Genomic DNA, 19,241 nt, shown 5'->3' on the forward strand with positions numbered 1-19,241 from the left:
TGAAAGAACTGAGATTAGAGTTGGTGATGGCACAAAGAGAGCATGGAAAGTTCTGTCTTCATGAAGAACTCTGTGTCCAGGGTAGCAGTGAGGTGAGCAAGACGATACACCAGGGAAATATGGGAGGGGAGAAGTCAGAGATAGGGGTACTTTGGAAATCATCCATTGGTTGGTGGCAGCTGAGGGAAGATAAAATTTACAGCGCAGTGTTTCTCAAATTGAACATCACAAGGTCATAGTCACTATCCACAGCTCTCCAAGGGCTCCTGGCTGGAAGGGTCTCAATTAAAAATATACCTCTTATGAGCAGAATATTGCCATGACATCCTCCATTGGTCTACCATAAAAGAGGTCAGTAAACAACTCTTTTTTAAATAGAAAACCAAACAACTGAACCTTGGGGAATAGCATAGGAAGTGGATAAAGAGCCATTTAAGGAGATATTGAAAAATCAGTAAGTAAAATAGGATGAAAATGTAGAGTTTGGAAAGCCAGGAAAAAGAAAGCCGGAAGAATCAAAGGAGGCCATCGACCCAAAATCTGGAGGAAAGAAAAATGTTCCTTGCATTAGATGAGACTACTAAGGATCACTGTGGCAGCAGCTTCACTGGAGCTCAAAGGAAAAAGGCAAAAGAGAAGGAAAAACAGAGAGAAAACTAGAAAAAAACCAATGGAAAGCCAGCACAGAAAAACAAAAGATCGGGGTCCTAATCAGATAAATATGATGTGAGCAGAGTTTTCCATTTGTGTTTCCCTTGGGAAACAAGACTGCCAGGAGTTCAAAGTGAAAGGTAAATGAGTCAGAAAGGAAAAAGGGGAAAGACTTAAGAAAAGGACCTCAGAACAGAGGAAGGGGCAAATGCAGGAGGAAAAATGAGTGAATTTAAGATTAACATCACAGAATGGGCAAATGCAGGAGGAAAAATGAGTGAATTTAAGATTAACATCACAGAATGGAGACTGCAAATTGGGTGAAGAAAGAAGCAGGGAAAATAGAAGTGAAAAAGGAGAAAACTGCAACATGGTCAGATGAAAAGAGAAAGAAAGGGATTGGCTGATGTTTAGTCTAGCTTCTTATGGAATGAGGTTGCCTCTCCCCATCCCAACAGCTTCTGCACATGCTGGTCAGCTTCAGTGACAAGTCTTGAAGAAAATAGAGCTCTTTGAAATTGCATGGAAATGTGTCTTCAAGGTAAAGGGGTAATAAATTTGAATTTCCTCACTACACAAAAGGCTGTAACACAAGTTCTTCATTATTATTGTTCCCTTGATTCACCAGAGAATCAGCACGAAACTGCAGCTCCATACCAATCAGAAGCCTTCAATGAAACAAAGGCTCTCTAATAAACTTAGGATAATCAACTGAAAGGCAGAGATCCACAGGAGATAAGGCTTCTTCAAGCAGCAGAGCTCAATTCTCAGTGTTTACTGAAACTTGCAAAGCAACTGGGTATTTTTTTGTATGAAGAAGGCTGGAGAGAGAAGAGGGGCATGAAGAACTGATATTGAGAACAGAGGCTGAAATTAGACTTGGAAACAGGCAGGAGACTGCATGGATACAAATCAGAAGTTCAAGGTGGCAGTTTTCTTGAAGTACAGGACCAACAGCTGATGGCCGTGAAAGCAAGTGTAAAGATGAAGGAAAAGAAAAATAAACCAAACAGTCAAAAAGGGTAACGATTTTCAGAGAAAGAGTGGAAACTGGCAACACAGGTTTCTGAGGCAGTCTCTGGTGTTGCAGTCTGCTGTCTGCTCTCTGCTGACATCCAGCTCACCACTTCTGTTGGTCAACACCTGAGATTTCAGATGAATTTCAACAGCAAATGTAATACCTGACAGTCCACCAAAGGGATCAGTGGTTGATTCAGCAGCCACATCATGTTCTTGCCATTTTCTGGCATTCACTAAGAAATTTGATTCAATCCATGGAAGAGATTCCACAAAACCTTAGTCCAACCTGTTGAAGAGCTAGCATCAACAAACCCAAATATTAACAGTCTCAAGCAGCCAAGTTACTGTTTTGGAATCTTGTTATTTCTCATAGACTGACAGGTTTTGTATGTAAATAATCTTTTTTTCTTCTTCTTTTAACAGCAGCTATCGTTAAAGGCTGAATTACTCCGCCTTGCAAATAAGCAAATAAGTGAAGATTATTTTTTTGTTGTTGTTGAGTAATAGCTAACACATTACAAGATGGATTTCCTCATGTATTTTGACAAGTGTGATCTTGCTTTAATTATTTATGAAAATGCTTTGCAATAGGCCAGTGAAGGTCCTACAGTGTATTTTTGCATATTTTTCAAAAATAATGAACTTGTAGGGACACGTGACCTTTCTGCCACAGTCTGCAATTATGTCTGTGCTTAGAGGTAACGTGGGTGAGCAAGTGACACCACCACCATTTGCATGTTAGCATCTGAGTATGATGAGATTTCCTACTTAAGGAAATCAGCTACAGCATATTCTTTCCATAGTTCTTCCTAACAGACATTTAAATTTTGATAGTTTTGTGGCATCTAAAAAAAAAAAAAAAAAATACAGACAAGACATCCAAGAGAAACCTCAATATCAGAAAGAGGTTCTAAAACTGAGGTGCTGAAGTTACCTTCATTAATTCAGTATCTACAGTTATAAAATAGGGAGGAAATCAGATTTCAATCCTTTAGGTTTTTGTCTAATGACACAAACCCAGGACTATGATATTTTATGTAAGTACAAAAGGCCACTAGCATGAAAGAAGCTGAAGGTTCAAAGGATAAAGTAAAAATGGCCAACTACAGACTATCTGAAAAATATAACATTTCACAAAAATAAACCAGCAAAATGCCTTTTGTTAATTTATTCTCAGAACTTTATTTATATGGATATAGCACCTGTCACATTTTCGGCATGCATTAGTACTGTACTAAACACTACACATCTATTTTAAGCTAAAGGATGAAAATCGTAAGTCTTTTCTTCAAATGTTAAGAAAGATCATTGCACTAGGGTATGCTAACAAATTTAATTATGAGAGCATCTGCCTTGTGATACCTTTTCTTTAGCATTTTTCACTCTGCCGTCTTCCTTGCATGCATGGAAGTGCACACTGTTCCCTGTGTGCACACCTGCAGTTATTGCCACACAAACATGGTGTAGCTGACATTTCTTCTCTGCTGGGTATCTCCTCTTCAGACATTCTCTACTTTTCAGTGGTGTATTTTATTACTGCATCCTACAGACAGTCATCAATTCATGCTCTGACAATCACAGCACTGGAAGGCAGTTGGCAGATGTGCCAGCAATGAAGTCTGACAGATTAAATTTTGCAAACACAAACCTGCTAATCCTTAAATTCCCAAATTGATTTGAGACTAGTTACATAGCTAGAGACTACACCAAAAATTTCCAGATGATCAGATCCTGTTCCCAAATTCCACCCCTGAGTTGAGAGAGGTAGCAGCATGCAGAAAAAGGACAAGAGCAGCCAAGGGCCATGTGAGATCTCAGTGAATATCTGACCTACAGATGTACAATGAAGAGTCTCAAAAAGTTTTCAGTTTATTCTTTGATTATGTCTACAGCTATGACCACATTCTCGTGAGAGTCAGTACTTAAGGAAGTCCCTGAAAGGCATATTTGGCAGAAGTCATGAGGGGAATTAATTCCAAGAGTGGTGGTAATTTATTTGTCTTTAGTCATGAATCAGAATTAATTCATGCAAGAAAGTTACAGCTGTATTTGAAGACAATCAAGTCACACCAAACTGCGTTGCTTTATCCCTCTCCTAAGATGAAATGCAGACTTATAAAAGGAAAGGGAGATGATGGCACTCACCTTACATCCCTCACAAGCACTGACACCATAGTGATATCCAGATGACTTGTCTTGACAAACAAAACAGGGCTTGTAAACACGAGGGGGTGGAAGTGGTGAAGGAGGGCTCGGAACAAGTTCCTCAGAACTGGTGCTCTGAGTTTCAACTGCTACAAAAGAAAAAAAAAATGAATGATTCATAATAATTTTGAATAAATTACTACATATAACCATATTAAAAATATCCAACTGGCCCATATCTTTCTTTCCACAATAAACATTAATTTGTTTTTCCTAGTAAAATTTAAAGGGAGCTAAGCAAGGCAAATAAAGGCAGGACTACATCCTACAGCCTCAAAATTATACTTTAAAGTACCCAATAGTTTAGATGTAGGACACGAATCTTACCAGGCTCCAAAAAAGGACAACTTTGGGCTTATGTTCTGGTTTTAGCCTATTGAATCGTATGGCATCCATGTGTGCAGGTTGGATATCAGTCTTTAAAGGGAAACTGTGGCATGTACCCTTGTAATTGGTACCTAATCTTGGGAGAGTTTTTTAATCTCTTGCCTTTTTCTACAAAAGGTAACACCTACAATATGCAATTCTGACCTAGCAGGATAGCAGCACCTATCAAGATATATGTAAAGAGTGTGAGACCTGAAGTGAAAATTACCTAAACAAGTTGTCCTTTTTTGTTTTTAAATCTGTAAAACTAGCATAACCCAGCAACACCTCCTTACCTACCTTAGGACCTGAAACATCAAGAAACCTGGCAGAGAAAAAGCTACTTATATATTATGACCTCACATCCCCTTATTGCCTTAATATTTCTAGATGGTCATTTGTTTTGAGTCTGTTGAAAAGCCAGTTAAGCCCTTTCAGGGAAAGGACGTGAAAGCCCTACGATGCATGATAAGACATGTGAACTACATCTTTCCAAAACATCTGCATTAGTTTTCTGTGATACACTGTCATCATTCCTCACATTTATTGTGGATGTGCAATACATTTTCATGTTTCACCTAGCCGTCTGCTGCTTCTCAGATAAATCCCTCTAACTTTTCAACAGATATACAGGAATGACAAGATCTGTGAACTCAGATCTATCCAGAAATATTAGGCACTATCAGCAGAGCTAAATCTCCAGAGTACTAACAGCAGGCCCTAAAGAATATTACTCAATGGAAAATTCTTAGACAAGATTTACTGTACATGATATTTTTCAGATTACAACGATGATACATTTGTATTAAACTCATGATTCATTGTCAACTCGTGTTGCAGAATTCAGAGGGCATCACAGCACATGAGGCAACCTCTGATTACTGGTGAGAGAAGGGCCCCTTTCTGCCATTTTTCCTTGGGTTAAGCTAGTATCAACTTCAAGGACAGACACTTGAGATGAAAATAAATGCTAGAGTAAAGTATTAAAGGCTCCGATTTAAGCTAAGAAATACTTCTCCAATGGGACCAATTTATTTATATACCTAACAACAAGGAGGCTGTGAAAAAACAGGAAAGTAAAATAAGAAAAATAACACAGCTCCATAAACTGTGACATTAAGACAACGTCCAGAACTATACTCATCTTTTTCAGTATTAAATAAACTGAATTTGGCAAACATCTACATGTTCCTACTGCACCAAGAAAACCTTAATGAAGCTTTTTCTTAATGAAAACTCATATGAGAATGATCATTTCTTTTCAACAGTAATTTTTGGTATTTAAGAGAGATAGAGAGTGCTCTGTTATTGATCTCTGCACAGCCACCCAGCTTGAATCAATAATCTATTAGTACTTCTAAATTAAAGTTAGATTCATCAAATGCCCTTGAGAAGCCTCAAACATTCCTTGCCTTATTTCATGCTCGTACATGAATTATGGTGGCTTCCAATTGAGTCTATGGAATGATAAAATTTTAGCTTTAAAACTCCAGTACCAGCAGACAATGTGTTTTGTATTAGCTCATTCAACTCTCCCAGTCCATCTAAAAGGCAGTTTTTAGGCTCCCCATGGGAAAACAAGGTTGTGTCATTCAATAAAACAACTGCACTCCAGCAATCCTTCCGTGATTTCAGTTTGGGGAAAGCAGCCTTTGAGGAATAATACTGATACGCTTTTGTTTATTCATAATTTCATCCTGAACAAGCACCAGCATCCAATAGTAGTGTTCCAACCACAAACAGTATTGTACACCAGAGAGGTCTGTCAAGCACTGTACAAACAACAGGAGCTTGTGATACCCAGAAGAGATCATGCAACCAACTCAATTCATAAATACACAACACAGTCAGCAAGTAAAGTGTTGAAGGTACTGCTAGAGAATATTTTTCAGGACAATTTGAAAAGGTATATGATAAGGAAAGGGCCAATGGAAATCAGAAGATCCTCCCATATACATGTGCCACTAAAAGGACTTAATCTACTAAATATAATACTTGCAATTAGCTGAACAACTGCCTAGAGAGTTTGGTTTTTTGGTTGGTTTTTTTTGGTTGGTAGGTTTGGGGGTTTTTATTTGGGTTTTGTTTTGGTTTTGGGGGGGGGTTGTTGGTGGCTATTTGTATAAGAAAACCCAGTTTGGGCACATTCACTTTTGATCACAGGCAAGGTGTGCAGTTTTCTGGAGAAGGCTTGAACCCAGGTTATACATGCCTGACTCTTACTCCAGTTTCTGACTTACTAATCTTCCTTGGATTTAGCCTTATTAACTCTTTATTTGAAAATGTATGCAGTGCCTGCGCAGAAGTCCTGTGCAGCATCCGTAGCAACTCATGCTCAGCAGGTATAAAGTGCTATTTTTGCAACATGTTGACGGCTAACGGGTGCATGACAGCAGAAGCTGCTTTCTTCTATGCATGTCTACACAAGCAACCAGGAAAAAAAGAAAGGATGGGGGGTGGACAGCTGACTTTTCCAGAAGAAGCATTTTTAAATCAGTCTTACAATTTTTAGGAAGAATTCAAGGGGGGAAAAAAAAGAGAATCAAAAAAAATGCAACAGCTTTCCATGCCCTGCTTTCTTGTCCTGTGGGATGTGACACTTCAGGATCCCTACTCACCTGAGACAACAGAGCCTCAGTGCTGTCACCCAACACCTGAATGCAGCTTAAGCACACAGGGACTCTCAAACAATCGGTCACTTCACAATTCCTAAAATGTCTGAAATTTTTCTAAAGGTTAGATAAAGTAGCAGATAAGATCTTTAAAAGCACAGCGTGCTTTCTGAGAGCTAATTTACTGCCAGCTAAACCGTGTTGACAGATGGAGAAGGTATTTTATTTTGAGACCAACTAGAAGCAGGCAGGCACCGCAAAATGCCTCGTGTTCTCCTAGAAACTTAGATTATTAAGCTTGCATGTTAATGCACACTTTGGACAGTTGAGTTTTAAAAGAGTAAGAAGTTGTAAAGCAAATGGCATTTCCTGGATAGCCTCAAGGGAATTTTGAATACTGAGCTCAGGGTCCCTGGTGGGAAGCAGCAATTTCAGCTAATTAGGGTGAATAGCAAAGTGTTGCATTTGGTCAAAACATTCTGTTAACCCTCATTTTTGTTGGCACCAACAAGAGTCTGGATTTTTTGCCTTTTCTTCTTTTTTTTTTTTTTTTTTTTTTGTGAATTCACTGCAGGAGTGCAAGGCACTCAGCTCACATACATTAGGCAGAAAGTCAAAGGAAACGCCAAAGTTCAACTAAAGTACAAGTAATTAGAACCAGATTCTCTGCTGCTTGTATGTGTGCATTTGATTGTAGAAGTTATTTATAAGCCTCCAAACATTTGAAAAAATAACTATATACTGTAGATCATTTAATTTTTATGTCTCGTCTGGAAAAAAAAGTCTGCTTTTAATCATCTTCCAGGAAAGGGCCAGGAACTGGGAAAGTGGGTCTCAATTGTTTCAATACAAATTTCTCTCTTTCATGTGCCACATAAAACCATACTATAAAATTAAATCCAAAATATCATTGACTTCGCCCCCCCTCCAATTTTTTTTAATAAAAAACTTCTTTGAATTTGTCATGCTTAAATAGTTTGCATTGTTATGAGGGTTTGGGTTTTTTTAAACTCTTGTTTGGAAGACAGACAAGGGGAGAAGAAAAAAAAAAAGAGTGAGAGAGAAAGAAAACATTATTGTGGAGACTTGCCAGCCTTGACTTAGTAACCTGGCCATGACCCTCCAGCGAGTGTGTGTTTGACCCGGTCACACATGACTCTAGCTGCGTACTGTTGCTGGGTTATAAGTCCCAGATATTTTTACCATATATACAACAGGTGGGGATCACAGACAACAGAAAGAGGAAAACAAAGTCTCCCCTTGTGGGAAGACTCCCATTTTCTCCCTTGCAAAGAAAAAAAGTACAAAGCAAAGAAGTTGTGCTACTACTTCAGTACTGGCACTTGCTGTGCTGGATCGTTGTTTTTCCTGGGAGATGGACACACAGAGGTGGAGTGGGCTGAGGGCAGGAGGCCCGAGGAAAAGGCTCAGGAGAAGCCATGTGCAAATGTTAATCAACACAGAACAAATTATCACAGTCAAAACTCTTTCCTTATAGAGCTGGTATGCATCGAAGTTCAGGAAGGAATGCTTTTTATTACAAGTGAACACAACATACCTGGATTAAAACATACAAAAACTTCAGATTGAGATACTATTACCAGGATTTTCAGAAGCACTTAAGAAAGTTTGTTTTCCACATTTGAGGGTTTCTTTTTTATTTCTTTTAGCTGCACACATCTGCCTTAAAGCTATGATGTTAAATATATTTATTCTATTCTAATACTTGGTTACAATTTTTCCAGCATTAATTTTAATCAAGTCATGCATCTCTACAAGACTGTCCTTTAAAAAAGGGTGGTATTCTGGATGAAAGCCAAAGAAATCCTCTAAAGTCTATGGGTTTGCATTTAGTCTGAAAAGGGGCATTCTACTTTCAACAGGGACATCAGAAGATGAAACTCCATGACCTTGCTTCTTTTTGAGGGAGCCAAATCAAAAATGATCCTTTTCTGTTATTTTAAAAGCTAATACAGTATCTAACCGGTTTTCACTATGTGCTGCTCAGGATTCATACAGTATGATTAAAATAACAACAGAACTAGAAAGAGGTAAAGGTTACAGAGCTCAGAAGCCCAGTCTCCAAGGACCAGACTAATGGACAAAACTGCATGCAAGGTCACCTAAAAGGAGTCTCAGACCCAGGGCACTTTGAGGGCCATGCAAAGGGCACAGGCTGCTGCTGCCAAAACTATCTCAGACAAGGTGCAAGTCCCGATAGGCACAGCTGAGTTGGCAGGAGTTCTGTAAAGCTGAAGTACTTTTGCTGCTACAACTCTTGTCAGCTAAAGAGCGATAGGGACAGCTGGCTTCTGTCCTGAAGCATCTGGGAGAAGAGGGGTCCTGAACTCTGCCCTCCGCCTCAGAGCAGAAGAAGCAGTGAAGCACACTCTCTGTTCCGATATCCTCACCCTAATGAAGTTCCAAGTACAAATTTGGCCATTGCTCCACTGCAGCCAGACATACCATCAGGACAGTATTTTCTTCCCCCACCCTTCCGCATCTCATGCATTTAGACAGTGCACTATTTTGGGCAGGGCCTCAGAATGTGCTGTACAGTAACTGGTGCTGCAGGACCTTCCAGTGTTACTCCAATTCAAATAATGGTAATGTTCATGATCCTGCCAAGTCGAAAGATATTTGAAAGAATAAACCCTGAAATCCACAGCCTTGAGGGGAGACATTATTTGCAAAGCAGGTCCTTAGAGTCCTTTCATTTTAACTATTGTAGCATTTCAGTGTTAAAACACAGACTAAATTTAAAGTATGATTCAAATAAAAGAAAAGCCAACTTCTTCATAGTCAACAAATGCCTTTGCTGTGTATACACCAAGTTGTATTTGTCAACTGGAATGACAGAAAAAAAGTGTTTACACTCGTCTGTTGCATCTTCACCGGTTTAGAACTGGGAGAGAGCGAGCTGCATCATATTCCTTCATGCCTTTCATCAACAAAATTGCCAAGTTTCCATTGCAAATCTGTAACGTTAACCAGCAGAGTCATGTAACATAAGTCAGTGGAGTCAGTGGATACTGATCTTGACCATACAACAGGAGTGTAGCCCTTTGAAACCTGTATTCATATCAGGGGATTAGGGCCAAGAAATAAGTTTAGTATCCTACTACCAGCATAGCAGAGCTATCCAGATTTTTTTGCTCTAAGTCAGATAACAACAGCATCTACATTCTGGTTATTTTTCTGTTCTACTCTCACAATATAATTTCTGTTACTTAGCAGCTAACTTCTTCACAGATATTATTATTCCCCATATAATCTTAATCAGTAGCCCAGTGAAGAGCAGGGATCATTTAGTACCATATTTTTCTGTTATGACACAATCTGGCCTCTTTATTAATCCATCAGTTAAACATGGCAATTCTGTCACCTGACTTTATGCTGGCATTTAATACGGCACTTCAAGAGCCCCACCTGCCAGCACATCTTCCGGAGTGGCATTCCTGCACAGATTCCCTGAGTGACTCTCCTCAGGCCCTGCTGTCCCTGGCCACACAGCAACACCAGCACCGCTTCTGGTTCTGCCATATTTAGCAGCATGAAAGATCCTGCTCTCTTCTACCTATCTGATCTACAAGCATGGTCCCTGCCACTCCAGTATGTGAATAACCCATGAGCATTCATATTTGTACCTTTTTAACACCTAAGTGAGATAAGGGAAGAGCTATTCTTACTTTACAGACGAGAAACAGAAGCACTGACAGTGAAAGAGCTTTATTTGCTTGCATCATAAATTCCTAGAAAAATCCAAGCAGTACCCAACTGGGATTTTCAACAGCAACTGAGAATCCAGCTGCCTACAGCCCTAAGCAGTGTCCTCAAAATATAGCCTTACATGTCTTGCCCTAGGTTTCACGTGGGATATATGACAAAGCAGGGAACTCTGTTAAGTCTGTGCTCAGTCCTTCTATTGCAGGGGCTCTGAAGCACCCCCAAGTCTGCATGTGCACCCCACTCACCTGCCCACTGTGAAGCAGGGCAGGGCTGGGTGCCTCCCGCCTCCAAGAACCACTGCTGCTGCCAGCAGAGAAAGCCCTGCCTTCATTTTCTGATCTCCCCAGCCAGCTGAGAATTAGCTTTCTGTAAGACTACCATCATATATAAAATTACACAGGAATGACCCAGTAGGGAACTGAGAGAAATCCTGAATCCTCTCCTGAAGGCACCTCAGCAGCACTTGTGCATGTGGACACTGTGTATCACACAGGCATAAGCAACACCAGGAACTGCCACAAAATCCTCTACTCTTGTTTGCACTGTCCAAGCCTCACAAACCACCAAGATGTTAAGTCTGAATCTAGCAGGTTAGTCTTATAAATTGAGTACACATGACCTGAAAATCACCAACACACAATTAGGTATTTCTGAAAGAAAACACCCTAAAAAACCTTTCTCTGAAACTGCTGCATCTTTTTGTTGTGCCCCACGGGTACACAGGGCGAGCTGTCACTGCAACCACTTTTGGTGCTTCTCCCAGAAGAGCCATGACTTTTGGCAACTACATACTCTACACACATATTTACTACAGCTAGCAGTAAAGGACAATGAGGAGGCAGCAGCTGCTCCATAGGTTTGCAATTCCTGGTTCTCAAGCACCAGCTCCACTAAACCCTGAGGTAGTATGTATAACTAACAGCACCTTTTCAAAGAAAATTATACTGCTCTTCAGGCTGATTTTTTTTTTCCCCAACAGTTATGTCAGCAAAGCAGTTCTACATTTGGGTTTACGCTTCCATATAGCCAGAGAGACGCATTTACACCTGAGCAAACGTGGAAAGCAGAAAGCTTGTCAGGATTAATTATATCAGGGCCAAGAACTGCATCTGGTTATACCTGTGTTACTCTCAAGACAGCGAGACTTAACGATGTGCTAGTAACTGAGAACAGGAGCGTCTTTCGCTAAATAAATGGCCAGGCAGACACCATGAGTGACCCAGGGTGAAAGTAAGAGTAGAGACAGGATGGCCGCAGGGTTTGGCAGGCAGAGTTTACAGGGCAGCAGCTCATCACTTTGTATTAGGAGCCTACCTTCGAAATGAAAAAGAAAACATGTTAAATGAAAAAAATAAATCGTATGGAAAACTGAAGAAAAACATCCGAAAGATGCTAGCTCTGTAGTTTTTTCAGGTCGGTGATTTTCTGCCTGTCCATTACCATGCAAAACCACATCAGTCTCAAGTGAAAATTCTGCATTACTGCAAAACTGAAAAATAGGATCTTCTTTAAAAAAAAATACATAATTGGACCATCATCTGCAGGAAGTTAAATTTTCCTTTGAAAATTAAGTTTTCTTACAATTCAGGCCCCGGCTTCTTTAGCTGTGAATTCCTATGGTCAGATCCTTATGTGGAATAAAGTGGCACAGGCAAAGAAGAGACACAAATGTAGAGAGGATGAGAACTCTGCCCTCTTTATTCTCTATTTATGAAAACGAAGCCTATTTCTGTGGCCTATTGATACAAATGTGGTGTAACAAATTCAGTGCTTTCCCCACGGGATCAAAAATTTTTTAAAAAGGCCCGCTGTAAGGAAAGAAACACTTAAAAATAAAAGGGGTCTGACTCTTTTTTTCAGCTATGTTTTATGGTGTTGCTACTCTACTGATTTTAAAAAAGACTCTTGACTTGTAAACATAAATGGGAGAAAACCCTGACCCAGTATCATCAGTAAGAAACGAAAATTGAAAGGGCAATGAAATAGTTGCTATAATCTCTACACACATCCAGATATTTTACTAAGTCATAAAGTCTCCATTTACAGTTATTAAATGTTATATAGTATTTTGAGGATTTTTATTTTCAAGTCCTTTTAGGAATTATTTTATTCTTCAAAACTCACCTCCTATCCAAGTTGGTATTAGTTTTTGGTATTACTATGCCTGCCAAAACAATTTTTTATTTTCTATATACTCGACATATCTTATGACACTATTCATCATGACTTTTTGCTGTGGCTTGAATCCAGCATGAAAAGGAGTGTTTTAATATCTTTAATCATGTAATACTATTACACAGTTGTTCAGTACCACATGGATAAAATAAAACTATTGTGCTCTCTTTGGAAATGCCGTAAAACTGACTTGCTGTGTAATATTTTACATATTTTGTTTCTCAAATTTTAGGACCATTAGTTCAGAACATTTTGATCTTTAAGTGCTTTCAAACCTTAAAATTAATAGAGTGACTCAACAAGAGCCAATTCAGTAATCAAAACTACTTTGAGTTAGTAAGAGTAGCAGTTAAAATGCTTATCATTACAATTAATTTGTATTACAGCCACACTGCTGGATATCACTAATTGATTTATATACCCTCCTTTTTATACCCATTTACAAGGGCAATTATGAACTCCATCACATATGTTTAAATGGGTTACATCAGAACATTATCTAGAAACTAGACTGCTGAGCTTAAAATCCTTAAGAACAGGTAAATTCTTCATTAATGGGTATGTTATCAACTTACTACAAATGGCCTATAACCTTTTAGGCAGCACACGGTACTAATATTTTACTTTCCATGGGCAGTTGGAGGTTGGCTCCAATGATGAGCTCCACTGCTATCTTTAATTGTTTTTAAAATTGCATATTATAGGCAGCAATAAACACAAATTAGTATTATACCATCCACAGCTTTCTGCAAGGCACGGTTTCTATAAACAAGTTAAAACGCATACATCTGTAAATAATAAGTATAAGCATGCTGAATTTAATGAATAAGGGCACTAAAAGAAATTGAACAGTAGGGGTTCAGCAATTAGAGTAACTGCCCATTTTATTAAAAATGTATTGTTTCCAGCTTTCACTTTAGAAGGCTTTTATTGCTTTGCTAATTCTAAGTTTTGATTTCGTTTGAGAAGGATGTCTAACTCCTTATTTTTCTTTGACAGCCCTGTCACACAGCACTTGCCTTTTTTACATGGCAATGGACAACTGTGAAGCTTTATATCTCCTTGCTTGGGATCTCACTCTTGGGCCCTCGCTGCAGACCTTTGTTTCATGTTATGCCACCCAGAGCTACGACTCCTTATCGAGTAACGCTTCATACCACAACGAAGCTGGGACGAAACCTGCTGAACCAGCACACCCCAGGCAGCCACCCTTTGGCCCCTTCCCAGAGGTCACCAACACTCTGGCAGAGTGGGGAGGGGAAGAGAGCACACTTCCAGCCTCCCAGCCATGCCCCTCCAACCCAGGGCCATTTGCTGAAGCTGGCAAGGCTCAGGCCATGAAATGGAGCCATGAGTTTCCTGCTGCTGTTCAGCAGCAGCCTCCTGCAAGAGGACACGGCAGTGTGTAGGCTGGGAGAAGCAAAGGTAGCTTCTCAAACCTGGCGGATATTCCAGTACACATCTCCCATGCCCCAGCATCACTGCAGTGAACCTCTGGGCTATCTCTGCTTGTATATGTATGTTTTACATCCACGCAGCACACTTTCTAAGTAAGTGTTAAGACTATTCCCTACACTAGCCTAACTGCATCCATGTTGTTGCTCTGTTGCAACTGTGGGGGTATAATTAAAACAATCCATTATTTCCATGTAGACATGACACAATAACAGGAAAAACATGGCTTTCATCACTTGAGCTTATCTGCAAATAGAAGGACAGTCAGACCAAAACTTAACCTTTCTGGCATCCTACAGTACACGTGCATTTGCAACATCTGAGACCAAAACAGGGACATACTCTGCTCTCCTTCATCCCCTCAGCATGCCAGACTAGGACAGTGCAGTACTAAGAGCAGCTCACCCCAGCATTTCTGATGCTAATGTAAGTAATTCCAGTTTACGGAATATTTAAGAACTTTGTCGCTATCTTTGGAGAGAGCAAATAAAATATGAAGTTTACCAAGCTGTAATGCTCGCATGAGCAGAATTTAAATATTTTTGAATTGAATACCTGCCAGACAAAAAAATGGTAACACAGTGGGGAAGGTAACATGAAAACTAAGACACTACCAAATTTCCTTTCCTTGTAATTCACAACACCCTGACATTGAGTTTATAAAATATTTTGTTCTGGTTTGGTTTTTTTTCCCTTTTAACTTTCCATCAGTGAGGTTAACATGACAAACATCCCTCTGCCCCTCTCACAGCAGGCCCAGCAAAAGCTGAAATATGGGAAAGAGCACGGTGTCCCAGAGCCAACCAGTAGAAGTGCTCTTGACTGTAGCTCAGAGCACACTTCCACACTCTGCCTAGAAGATCTAAGACCAATAAAATAAGACATTCACAAGAGCCTGGAGACAAGATGAGTACCGTGACTGGAGGGCACATTTTCCAATATTCTGTTTTCCTATTCTCTACCTGAAGTAGATTTTCCCATTAAACCCTTGGAGTGAGGAATGCTCATAATTTTATCTGTATGTTGTCTATCATTACCATTCTCACTTGAAAGAGAAAAAAAATATGCACACACTGTACTTCAAGAAAACACATATGTACTAACAGTATTTCCTAGTCATGTGGTCTTTCTTATTCAATACCTACCTTCAACAGTGACTTTTTTTTTCCCAGATAAGCTACTCACAACTGACCACAATATCCCAGCCTTGGAAACAGGAAAAATATCAGCCATACCTTACACAGAATGTGACAAAAAGAAAGTACTCTGTTTGCAAAGAACTGAAAAAGCAACATTCAGTCCTAGTAGCTGATGTCCCAAGAACTTTAAGGCAAAACATGCTCCAAAAAAGTGAAGTTATTTTTCCCCTATGAGGTTAAAATCCAGAAGATCTCTGGTTACTGTGCTTAATAATTTTAAAATGTCTATATTATGAGTATGCACTTACACTATGCATATAATTATGTTTCATAAAACTTGCTCTTTTTTAGGGGGAAAAAGCCCCTTTTCCTGCCATGTTTGAGAGATTTGAGCCATTATTTTCTAGAGAAATCAAGCTAAGTTTTACAAATGCTTTTCCAGTTGCCACAGCTCATTCAATGCCATCTTCCCAAACTTTCTCAAGGACTCTTTTAGTGCCTCTGCCGATACCCAGAGGATTCTGAAGACAGAGCAAAGTATTATTGCCAACACACCACGGCTATCAGAAAAATGTAGATAGCTGTGAAAGTGTCTGTAAGACTACCCATTTCACTTGAAGGTCCAGTAAACCTCCAACCTGCGGCACTAATATTTCACTGAGTCACTGTGACAAGGCAGAGCAGCCATTTTAAGGAATTAGTAAAATCAGCAGTGGAAGGTTGTTGGTCAGAAATCATTGTTTTTAATTTCTTAGTATTTGCACAAGTCTGACAACTGCACAGCTGCATAGAGTTGCCCCAAACTGTAACATAAACTAGGCAAGCTTTCCACAGAGTAAGTTTAGTATGCTTTTTATTACTTCCTCTCCTAAGGTCTGATCCTGTTTTGTTTTTCATTACATGGACCTGTCAGAAACTTTGGGAAATCTTCTTAGTTCTTTTCCCACACTTTACCCACCAGACACAAGTTTGCCACCCAAAGGTGACAACCTATAAAAACAGTAATTTTTAAAAAGTGTAACCTGTGAGCTCAAGGGATGCTCTCTGAGAAAATTCACCTCTGACCACCTTACCCTGGAACCAAACAATCCCAGTGGGACAGGGGCACATTCTGGAAAGCTCTCATACCACCCAGGAACAGGGAGACCCTGCTGTTTCATGGCACCCCCGGCATTTGCAAACCAGTTTGCCTGATCACTGCCTTCTATTGTTTCCTGAGATAAGCAGGGCCCCAGTGAACAATTAGAGCTTTCAATAAATAATCTGTAAGCACATTCATTTGATTTACTGTTATTTGATACAGCAGTTAGTTTCAATGGGGCAGTTACTATTGATCACTTAAAGTACTACAGACAAACATGAAACACTTCAGAACTCCATGGATTATTACTCTTTATCTGCCACTCATCTGGGTTACTTGTAATGGTTGCAAAATTTAAAATCAATAACAACAATTAGCGTTTGTTATACTCTGAGGAATTAATCATATGAAATATGTTTTGTTACAAAAATGAAAGGCTGGAGAGCTTGCTAACATGGAAGAATCTTCCAAGCAGCAAAACTCTAAAATAATTTCTCCTGGTATTGCAGCGTCCGATACACGGGGTAAAGAAAATTTCATTAAAAATAAAATTATTTTAAATGCACACAGAAGTATACACACAATTATAAAAAGGTATTGGTAGCATTTTCAAATGAATGAAACTTTCAACTATACTGGTGAGAAAGATGGACCCAAGTTTTCCTTAGAAAATTCCACTACAAGCCCTACAATTTCATACTTCTTGACCTTTGGGTTTTTAACCATGGCAGGACTTGCTCTTATGTAGATAATTGAAGACACAGGAAAAGGTCTGACTCCTCTTCCCACTAGCTTTACTGGAGATTATCACAAAAAAAAAAAAAGTATCGAAATGTAAGAAATTAATTCAAAATGAAATTAATAAAGCTGGAAACTAATTTTCAGGTATATATGTTGAAAAATACCTTTTATCTTCAGATTCATATAAAGAAGTTGTGAATCTAATGAAATGGATGGAAATAACCGTATTTGAGATCTCTGATAAAGTAGTAATGCTACATAATTAAAATGCAAAACAAGAGAAATGTGTTATCATTAAACTGTAACCAGAGCTCTGTGTGAAATCATCCATTCAGAAGACTTGTTTTTCATCAGTTATTTGTTATTTATCTGATGTAAATATAAGAAGGTCTAATTAAAATGTATGACTCCTTATGCAGCTTCTTGTCATTAAGACCAAAGAAAGCATTCTGAAGACCATAATGAAATAATTATGTTTGCCTTTAAGAATCCTCTTCAACAACACATGGCAGTACCACACTAAATTAAAACATCAGGAACTAAATTTCTCTTCCATCTATTTCCATTTTCACTAATTATACCCCCAAGCTTTCCAATAGACCAGGCCCTAAAATTCTTTTGAAGCTGAAACAGCCTAAGGAACAGCAACCTTTTCATAGTAATGGACTTTGAAGAAGAAACAAAGGTAACGCAGCCCTGGAAGGATTAATATTTCAAATAGAGTTATCATGTGAAAATATGTGTTTATTTGAAAAATGGGGAAAAGACTGTTGATAAAAAGCCAAATATGTGTTCCAAGGAAACCAATGCTCTGATTTAATCTCATTTAATTGCGTCATTCCTTCCTAACCTCTTTTCGTCAGTATTTTCTTGTTCTGCACAGAAATTCAAGTTAGCAAAACCGTAACAAACACAGTACTACTGGGCAGTGCCAGTGTACCGTGCTGTAACTGAGCTCTGCTTCCACATTTTGGTGAAGGTGAAAATAGCCCCTGTGAACAACTGCAGTGTTCATAAAGGACTCCATTTCAGAGAGAAGGGAACAGCTATTTTCCCAACTCCCTCCAGATAGGCAGTGCTTCCTAACACATAGCTCGTGCTTTAACCACAAAAGTCTTTCAGGACTTCTCCAAAACACAGAGAAAGGAAAGGATTTGGATAAGGAAGAGAAAAAAAAAAAAACCACAGAAGGATATGAGTCAGCTCTGACTTCTTGCAGGCAGCTGAAGGCCTCTTTTCAAAACTTCAGGGAGATAATGGGTCCTTCTTGGTGTGGTCTCAGAGAAGTGAATGTGGCAATACGTGCAAAGCATAGAAAGATGAGTAGTTCACATACCTAACCTGCATAGCATGTGACTATATGTGCAACTAGAAAAACATAGCTGGAATGTTCAAATGGAACATTCTCCAAATGGAGAGAGGAAGGCAGAGGTTCACTGGGGGATAAAGACTTGGGAAAAGTAGCTTCCCCTGTTAGCTCCCCTGATCAAAGACACTGAAAGACATAGGTGATTTGCCATTTGTTCTGCATTTTACACTTTCGTGTTCAAAGTGTGGAGTGAAATCAGAAGGATTTTTAGAAAGTCCAAGACTTTCCTGCTAACCTCTAAGCAGGATTTGACATATACCCCCATCCAGTAACTAATAAAATTTCTTCATCAACTGAATGAGAAGAGGAAACTCAAACAACAAAGCAATGCAAAGGATTACTCTGCAAGATGAGGGGGAAAAGGAAAAACCTCCTCAGACCACAAGTTGAAAGGCACTAGTATGAACAATGGCTTAAAACCAAAGAAAGAGCCCCCAAGCTCAGGACCTGATCTTAGTAATAAAAATGTTCACCCATGTGTGACATTTCAGCCAGTCCTTTGACTTGTGCCCTAAGCCAAAAACCACAGGCTGGTGGGTCAGTGAGGGTGGATCTCTGTGAAGGAGGGAAAGTTTGTGGAGAAGTTAGGATCTCTTAACTAGAGTAACACAGAGAGGAGTGCAAAATGCCCAGAGAGAGTCAAGCTTTGGGGGGCACAGGCATTTCCCTGTGCCTAAACCAAGTTCCTGGGGGAAGTA

At 39.3% G+C, this 19,241-nt stretch overlaps 1 protein-coding gene across 12 annotated transcripts in view; it reads right to left on the reverse strand.

The window, feature by feature from the left end:
- RARB (retinoic acid receptor beta) overlaps nucleotides 1–19,241 on the reverse strand; it is a 323,955-nt gene that overhangs the window by 64,601 nt on the left and 240,113 nt on the right. For 9 of the 12 annotated variants that reach the window (XM_039548240.1, XM_039548239.1, XM_039548236.1 and 6 more), the window contains one exon: nucleotides 3,817–3,965. In XM_039548240.1, the coding sequence (XP_039404174.1) occupies nucleotides 3,817–3,965 (149 nt within the window). The remainder of the gene's footprint in view (nucleotides 1–3,816; nucleotides 3,966–19,241) is intronic. The other 3 variants (XM_039548244.1, XM_039548242.1, XM_010398945.3) reach the window with 1 other exon arrangement.

The sequence above is a fragment of the Corvus cornix genome, chromosome 2 (genome assembly GCF_000738735.6).
Source record: "Corvus cornix cornix isolate S_Up_H32 chromosome 2, ASM73873v5, whole genome shotgun sequence".
Lineage (NCBI taxonomy): Eukaryota > Metazoa > Chordata > Aves > Passeriformes > Corvidae > Corvus > Corvus cornix.